The 8,955-nt window shown below is 47.4% G+C and overlaps 1 protein-coding gene across 1 annotated transcript; it reads right to left on the bottom strand.

Moving 5' to 3' along the window:
* Window positions 1-2,693: 2,693 nt before the first annotated feature.
* Window positions 2,694-6,929, bottom strand: FUT4 (fucosyltransferase 4). Its single transcript, XM_059710647.1, has one exon. The coding sequence runs from the start codon at window positions 6,927-6,929 to the stop codon at window positions 5,376-5,378; it is 1,554 nt and encodes a 517-aa protein (XP_059566630.1). The 3' UTR covers window positions 2,694-5,375.
* Window positions 6,930-8,955: the final 2,026 nt, after the last annotated feature.

Consider the following 8,955-nt stretch of genomic DNA (forward strand, 5'->3'; position numbering starts at 1 on the left):
ATCAAGAGATCGTTTTATATTTCTGCTGAAATGTTAGTTTATTTCTTGTTAAGTTCCTAACTTTCCCCATCAGTGAGTTCAAACTTCCTGATTTCATTCTCCATTTGCCACCAGATGCTGCGTTCCAAGTTGGAACACAGGTTTCTTTTTAGAAAAGTGGCATTGAATGGAGGCTCTGACCCCACGCCCTCATTCTCTGAGCATATGTTCCTCCTTTATCCTACCTCCTTCATTGTCTTACCCTTATCTTATCTTCCCTCTCCTTTCTAATCTCATTTACTCTTCAAACACTTCACTTGTTTCCTTTTTCCTCTTCACTCCCCATCTATATTCACCATCTGTTCTACTTTATAGTGCACTGTTGTTTTCATTCATTCACTACTGATTCCTCTTTACTTGTCTCTCCTCCCCTCAAACGGCCGTCATCATTTTTCAAAATCTGTGGTGAAATGGGCATGTCAGTGGCGGTGTGTGTTGGAGGAGGGAAAGCAGAGGAAATATTCAGTGTTTTTTCCAATTTCATATTTCCCCCTTTCAATAATTTGAGCACCAGCTGTTAAGAAAGATACCTTTGCCAACTATCACATTCCCAGACTTTATTTCACCTCTTTAAAAAATGGCATTTTTTAAATTTAGTGAACAGGAGCTAGAGGGGGCATCTGAGCACTTAGTAAGTAAGATGGAATGAAAGAGAGGGACCTACTACTTACACCCTTGGAGAGATGAGCAAGAAAGACAAGAGGACCAGCCCAATAGAACCTGGTACAACTCAGAGGAGGCAAAGCCTTTGCATTTCAGTTATCCACCTAGAACCAATGAACTTACAGAAAACCCTTGGACCAAGTAAATCCCACATTAGTGCCTGGGAATACACATGATAAACAAAGACTCATTTTCCATTTCATTACTTTAATTATTTTGTCAAAATAACCTGAACACGTATACAGAAATTGATTTATTATAAGAATGTGTAGCATAAAAGTCCCTGAGACACATCCAAGAATGACTTGAAATGGATTCAATGCAATTATTCACCAGACTAATTACCAAGGACCTGGCTCCCTTCCCTGCCATCTAAAGCCTGTGACACTACATCAGTGTCCCTCTCTGGTGCCTGGTTTTCTGCCAGTTTACAGCTGCTGTGTAGTAAGTCATTTCCAGACTGTAAGGAAGGCATGTGGGGAGGTGCATTAGTTCTTAAAGCCCCAAGGTGCCAGTTAGTAGAATGATGGCAAGAGAACTAGAGGTCCCAGGAGACCTTGTACAACCCTCTCATTTTGCAGTTCAAGTGACAGAGGCTCCAAGCGGTTGTGACTTGCACAAGCAAGGCTGGTTCTGCCACTACTAAATGCCCACAGTTAATATCTTCCAGGTGCTTCCTATGTGCGACACACTGTCCTGAGTACTGTAAGTATCTTATCTAATTCTCCCAGCACCTCCATAAATTGTATATGATTACCCTCAATTAGATATGAGAATATCAAAACACAGAAAGCTTAAATAATTTGTCCAATATAAGACAACTAGAGGCCCGATGCATGAAATTCGTGCAAGAGTAGGCCTTCCTTCCCCCGGCTGCCGGCACTGGCTTCCTTCTGGCACCCGGGACCCGGGCTTCCCTCCAGCCTGGCTTCATCAGGAAGGATGTCCGGTCTAATTAGCATATTACCCTTTTATTATTATAGATTAGGAAATCTTGCAAAGCTGGTCTAGGAACCAAGGAATATCTGCCTTTAAAACTTTTCAGTTACAATTCCTAAGTCCATTCTAAGAAACCCCTATCAGGAAGGTTCTCAAATCCCTTCTATCTCTAAAAGTCTAAAACAGAGTTAACAAACTGACTGTGGCCAAATCCAGCACCCCGTTTGTTTATGTATTGACAACGGCTGCTTGTGCACTACAATGGGAGGTGACACTGCATGTCCGGCAAAGCCTGAAATATTCACTCTCTGGCCCTTTATAGAAAAAGTATGCCAACCCCGCTTTGAGAGCCTTGGAAATGTAGAACATCCTGTAACTGTATAGCAACTTACAATGTACAAAGCACCCTGGCATGCATCATCACATTTAGTCCTTGTTTTGTAGGGGCATTCCTGCATTAAAAAGGAGGAAGCCAAAACTCAGAGTTTATTTAGGGGTAGAATGTGGCAGAACCGCTTACCCAGGTTCTGACTCCAAATTGCAAGCTCTTTCCATGAAGCCTCCCTCTCTAAATTACGGCCAGGCAAGGGCTTGAAGCTGGGAAGGATCTGCGAATACTGAAAGCCAGTCAGACTGTCTTTCCTGATGCAAATTCATTCCAGATGCACTCATGTAATTAGGGTCATCAAGTGCTAAAAATACTCAGTTTGTAGTAAGTTGTAAAGAAAAGTGTATGCGTTAAAGGAAGGGCATGGCAATCATAGGAAAGCTATTTTGATGCATTTTTATACATTTTATATCAGTGCTTGTGAAATTTTAACCTGCTCAATTTAGAATATGAAAAATAAAATACCATAAAATGAACAACTGCCACATTTGTCTTGCTCTCTGATGAGATTAACCTTTTAAAATATTCTTCATTTCACACCCCAAATTTTCAAATAAATAATAATGCAATTATACCTTCCTCATGCTAAATATTCAATACGTGGTTACTTTTAAATGGACAATAGTAAAAAGAGCATTAGTAAAATAATATTTACTTATATAGCTATATAACTCAACCAAAACAAAACAACCTTTTTTTGTTTGTTTTTCAAAGAAAGCATAGGTGGTTTGCAAATTCAAGGTCAGTCTAAATGGCAAAGATTTTTGAAATAATTGGCTTAGCTTTGGGGATTCATTTGAAATACATGATAGAAGGTCCCTTCCTTTTTATTTCATATAGATTTAATTTTAAACATGTAAATGAATAGGGAGGCACCCTGAAACCACTGCAGGGAAAGAAGGAAAAAATATATTTTTTTTTCCTCACCAATTGAGTAACCACCTTTAAACCTATTTTATTTCCTGACCTGCTCACAATGAGCTGTGGAGTGTTTTCTTGCACGATTTTACTGACAAGGGAGCTGAGGTTCAGAGTTATTACTAATTTGCCCAAGGTCACACGGCTGGAATTCAACTCTAAGCCAGGTTTCCCTCAAAACCTAAACTCTCGCCCACTGCCTCATGTAGATTCCCAATAACACAAAGATCACTGGCCAGTATCCCGTAAATATTCATTTTAAGAATAGAATTTTTCCTCTTTCTTTGTTGGACAGTTAATACTTTGTAATTATAATTCTGCCCAGGCCATAATATTTCAATAAGGAAGTCTCACCCACGGATTTTAATTTCCCCTTTTAAGGATAAAGAGAATGGAACCACTTTTTAGATTTTAGTGATTTTTTTTAAGTGAGTCTACAACAAACGCAGAGATAAAATTCTATGATTCAACTAACTGAAGTAGTCAAATGCAAAATTACTCTTCATAGCAGAACCATGTGTAAATCTAATGACTCTTGGACCCTACCCACAATAATTAGTCACTGAGGGTCCTTATTATAATAAATCAAGAAACATAAGCTATTATTTCGAGTTGTAAGTCAACTGGCTTTGTAATAATTCACTTATGGTGTGTGTCACTAAGGATATCACTTTAAACAAACAGGTACTGCCAGTTCACTGATTAGTTGTTGGCAGTGATAGAGTGTAAGAGTCTTAAAGAGAGGCGCCTTGCCTTACATATTTTTGTTTCTCCTGTGGCACCCCAAGCCCATTGTTTGGCACAGAGTAAGGCACATGATAACACCTATTGAATATACTGCTCAAACAACTTTTAAAGTCAATGCATATATTTTCAAAGTTGGTCCCATGGCACAGTCTCAAGGGCATTAGAAATGTGAGGATATATGTACCACTACGCAGACTAGGAGGGGAACCCCTGGCCCCAAGGTGAACTGCCATTTAGCCTTTAACAAAAAACAAAGTTCATCACAGACACCAATGCAGTTCCATTCCCTAGCAACTAAACATTTAACAAAAAAACTAACAGATCGAAACAGACACTGCCATTAACAGACACCATGAAACTTTTTTCCTTTTGCATGATTCCACAATGCAGTACAATCTTTCACTGTTCTGCGGACAGGGAATGCCAGCACCCCTGGAGGAATGATATTCCAGTTTAAATTTCAGGTCCAGTAAAGACACAAAATAAGTAATTTTGTGGAAAATGACACTGTGGCTTCCTTCTCTTCTGTCTTGTAAACACAGTCTGGTTTTCTGGGAGGTGGGGAGAAGAAGGTTGCTTCTGCTTTATTTTCACATCTGTAATTTTAATATGCTTTTTAAAAAAATCCAGGTTATAGAAAAATATAGACATAGAAGAAATTAGTTAGGGATGATTATTCACATTGTAAAGGGATTCTCCATAAGGTTGTATTAAATACTGAATTCCCCCTAGCGCAGTGAGTTTGGGACATGACTGATAAGCAGCTTGTTGGGCCCTGTTGGCTCAGTTGGTTGAAGTGTCGTCGGTACACCAAGGGTTGTGGGTTTGAGTCCCAGTCAGAGCACATACCTGGCGGTTTTGGTTTGATCCCCAGATGGGGTGAGTGTGGAGGCAACCAATGGATGTTTCGCTCTCTTCCTCTCTCTAAAATCAATAATAATAATAATAAACATATCTTCAGTTGAGGATTAAAAAAAAAGAAGGAAAGCAGCTCTTCAAGAACACATTTGTGTAAAGAGAGGTACACTTATATATTCACCCTAACTCCTCTCCAAGGACAATCCAGCATCTTGTTTCCATTCACTGGCAGGGGAACAAACAGTACTTGTTAAGAAACAGTCAACGGGTTCTTGGATGACCCTCCTCACCTTTCTTAGGTGCTGAGGCTTTGAGGAATTCAACCAACAAAGAGAAAGACTTCCTTGTGGCCACAGCCACAGTCCGTCCACTATCCAACGACAAGGATCTTTCTAAAACCAGGGCTTTGCTGCACCTTGGTCCAGTGAAATGTGAAACGAGCAGCAGTCCCAACATTTGGATTCAGCACAGGCCACAAATATGACCTGTGGCAGATGAGGAAATTCAGAGCAACTGACTCAATGGCTTCTTGTAGTTAAGCTATTTCTTCACCTCTGCACTGGTGAAGTTACAAGGGGAGGACGCCCCCCCCCCCCCCTTCAGTCCTGAACACTAATGCCCATCAACAGCAGAGAGCCCAACTCCTACTCGCGCAAAAAACATCAAGAACTGAACCGGGATCCTACCCACCCAGCCTTTGTGCTGAGTAACATTGGCAAATCACTTTTTTCCAAAAAGCAAAACCTTCATCTCAGGATTCGGCATTCAAGGAGATGCACAGCAGAGGATCAAAAAGCGGATGGCTGGACCTCCCTGGGTGGCTTCACCGCTCGAACCAGCGAGCCAAGTTGCGTTTGCTTTGGGGCCGGTCGCCAGCCCTCTGCACTGCCTGGCAGGCCCGGCACCAAGGCTCGTCCCAGAAGGAGGTGATGTGCACGGCGTAGCTCCGGCGCCAATGGAAGTACCGGCGGTAGACAGCTGGGTTTCGGTCGAGGAAGAGCAGGTAGGCGGCCAGGGCAGAGGCACTAGGGAAGTCGTCCACGTGGATGAAGGCACCGCGGGGCACAAAGCGCTCATAATTGGCACGATCGGGGCCCAGCACCACCGGCACGGTCCCAGCCAACAGCGAGTTGCGCCAGAGCTTCTCCGTGATATAGTCCAGATGCTGCGAGTTCTCAAAGGCCAGGTAGAACTTGTAACGGGCCACCGTGTGCAGAAGCCCGATGTCAGGCACCGGCCGCCGGGTCCCACCCTTGCCGAACACGTCCACGGACACGTGCTGGCTCAACTGGTGGTAGTAGCGCACCCGGGCCTGGCGCTCGTCCCAGTTGCTCACCACCCAGGCCACCAGCCCCCGTTTCCGGGACAGCGGGGGGACCAGGCCTGGGGGCTGGTCGCTGGGATGGGTCCTGGGGTAGAGGTAGCCATAAGGCACAAAGACGTCCGAGTCGGCCCGGTAGGACAGCGTCCAGTTGAAGAGGTTACCTGCCAGGCTTCGCAGTCCCGGGGAGTGGGAGGGTGACTCGAAGTTCATCCACACCCAGCGCTGGCCCGGGGGCCTGTGGCCCGACGTGGCCAGGGCTTCCTCCGCCTCGTTCAGTACCCGCAGCTCCAGCTCCTCTGCCGAGCGCACGCGGACGCCCCAGGGCGGGGGCCAGTCCAGGGGTCCCTTCACCAGGTCTCGGTGGTGGAAAAGCACAGCCTGGGCTTCCCCGTAGGCGGCACGGTCCGTGAGCAGGCGGCAGCCGCTGATGTTGAAGCGCAGCCAGCAGTCGGGGGGCGGCCTCGTGGCGCTGTGGCGCCCCGCGAAGGGCTCCCACCACAGCAGCACGCCCACCGGCCGCGGAGGGGCGGGGGAGGCCCAGGGCAGCGGCGGCAGCTGCCCCCAGCAGGCGTAGGCGGCCAGCGCGGTGCACAGCAGGCCCGTGGCCGCCAGCGCCGAGGCGGCCCGCGGCAGCCCCCGCACTCCGCGCCGCGCGCAGCTCGCCGGGCCCCACGGCGCCCCCATGGCGCGCGCAGACGGAGCCGCCGCCGGCCGCGCGTCCGCAGGCGTGGAGCAGCGGCGCCCGCTCTCATACTGCCGCTGCGCTTCCAGCCGTCGTTGCCGCTCGCCACCGGCCCTCGACCCGGAGAGGGCGGGTCCCGGATCCCAAGGTCCGCAGAGCCTGCTCCCCTCCCCGCAACGCCCCGCGGGGCGCGCCGCCAGGGCGAGGTGAGCGAGCCCGGCAGGCCAGCCGGGCGCCGCCCCTCCCCTCCCCTCCGCGGTGCCCCCAGCCCGACCGGCCCGGCCAGGCCCCGGGCGTTTCCTGCTGCCCCTCCACCCATCCCCCTCCCCGTCCATGGCTCCCGGACTCCCGGCTGCGCCCCGCAGGCTCATCACCCGTAACTCCGGATCGTGTCTCCCCGGGGTCCCAGGCCTTTCAGCGCCAGCCCTGCACACCGCTCCCGCCCCGCGCCCGGCCCGCCCGGCCCTTCCAGATCCGCCCCAGCGCTCAACCTCTGTGGCCCGAACCCGCGCCTTCGAGTGAGGACCCGGCTCACGCCGCGGTGCGCGCAGGGGACCAGAGACTCTCCAAAAGTCGCTACGGCGCGAGGGCGGGCGCAGGTACCGCTGGAAGGCGAGCCTGGGGTGCCGAGCCTCCTGGCTGAACGGAAGATCGGAGTCCACTTCCTTCCTTGCGGCTCTGCGGTGGCCAGCGACGCCTGCCGGAGAGAGCGATCCCGCGAGTCGGCGGTGACCTTGACCTTGTGAACCACTGAGACAGGCCAGATGTCTTCCAGAGGTTTTGCATTTTGTGAAACCAGGTTGGAAGGTTAAACCCTACTGCCGTAAGAATCTCCCCCTTGCCTACTGCCCCAGCAGAGGGTAGGGAAGAATAAAACGTTTTCTGAACAATTGAAACCTTTCTCTCCTTTGCTTCCCCATGGAACACTTCAGACTGCCCACCTCACAGCATTCTTTGTACTAGGGGTAGGAGGACTCATTAAACCAAAGATAAAGATAAGATGCTGGAGGCCTTTGTTCTCAGGGAGCTACCTGCCTATTCAGTGAGGTGAATGAATGTACATCACCGTTAATTTTACTAAGCACTAAAGAAACAATTCCCACATGTAAGATTATGCAGAATACTGGACTATAAAAGGATGACTAAGATAAATATTATATCACCAAGCACGCTGTCCTGATCAGGTTTATTCATGAGGCAACAATCCAGGCATCTACTTCTCCTATGGCTTGAATTTGAATGTCTGGGTTTTAGCCGTTTATTCAGCAAAATTCTAAATAGGCTGTGGATGAGCTGTTGACTTAAGGAGAGGAGGCAGTTTTGAGAAAACTTTTAGTAGATCACAGCTGTGCATCGGTGATGGCCCAGCCCAGTGCCATATAAGTTACAGAATGTTAGGGGAGAAATAGACTTTCTGGGAATGGGGCCAACCTGTCAGATGTCTTTAATGTTATGCACACGGAAAATAGACTTGGGTTTGCTGTTTGGATTTTTTGTGAAGAACTTTTTCATTAAAAATCAAGTCAAGCCCTGGCCAGTGTGGTCAGTTGGCTAGGCATCTTTCCAGGCACTGAAGGGTTTCAGCTTCGATTCCCAGTCAGAGAACATGCCAGAGTTGTGGGCTTGATCTTTGGTGCGGGGTGTGCGGGAGGCAGCTGATCCATGTTTCACTCTCACGCTAATGTTTCTCTCCCCCTCTCTCTTCCTCTCTCTAAAAATCTAAAAAAAAATCAACTCCAGATTGTAAATGCTTCTATAAAAAATGGTTTTAGGTGGCCCTGCCTGCTGGCCTGCAGTAACCATTTGGGAGCTGGTGTGAAGTGCTCTGACTACTAGTATACCCATCAACCTAGTAACACTTTCTTCTACACACTAACACCTTTTATAATGTTTCTACATTTTTTTATTTCATAGAATCATCTTCAAACTATTTAAAAGCAAATTGTCATTGAAACCAGGAACTTCAGTGATTCTCTCCTGTTATTTCTAATTAAAAAGAAAAAGCTATAAATGCATAAATAACCTTTTTCAACCAAATGAAGGAAAGGACATATTGGCTTTTCTTTTTATGCAATTCATTAGTCTATACATTTATGCACCTTCCTTCCCCACTTTAGTTAAGTAAGATAGATGTCCGGTGCATGGTAGGTAGGCATTTGGTAATGTTAACCTACTTCCTTGCTTCCTCCCCCTACTCCATGTTTACCCTTAAGTTCTGCAGATATTCCAATTAAACCAACAGAATGGCTCAGATCTCTTGAATATCAATTTCCATTGTGTTCACTTACCTTGGTTGGGTGCAAGACCACAAACTGCCCCTACTTTAGTCTTATCTTGGTGTGTGGGGGTGTGGTGGGGGGGAGATACCTAGCAGGAAGATATGGCTGGGTCAGTGGA

The sequence above is a fragment of the Myotis daubentonii genome, chromosome 9 (genome assembly GCF_963259705.1).
Source record: "Myotis daubentonii chromosome 9, mMyoDau2.1, whole genome shotgun sequence".
In the NCBI taxonomy this organism is placed as follows: domain Eukaryota; kingdom Metazoa; phylum Chordata; class Mammalia; order Chiroptera; family Vespertilionidae; genus Myotis; species Myotis daubentonii.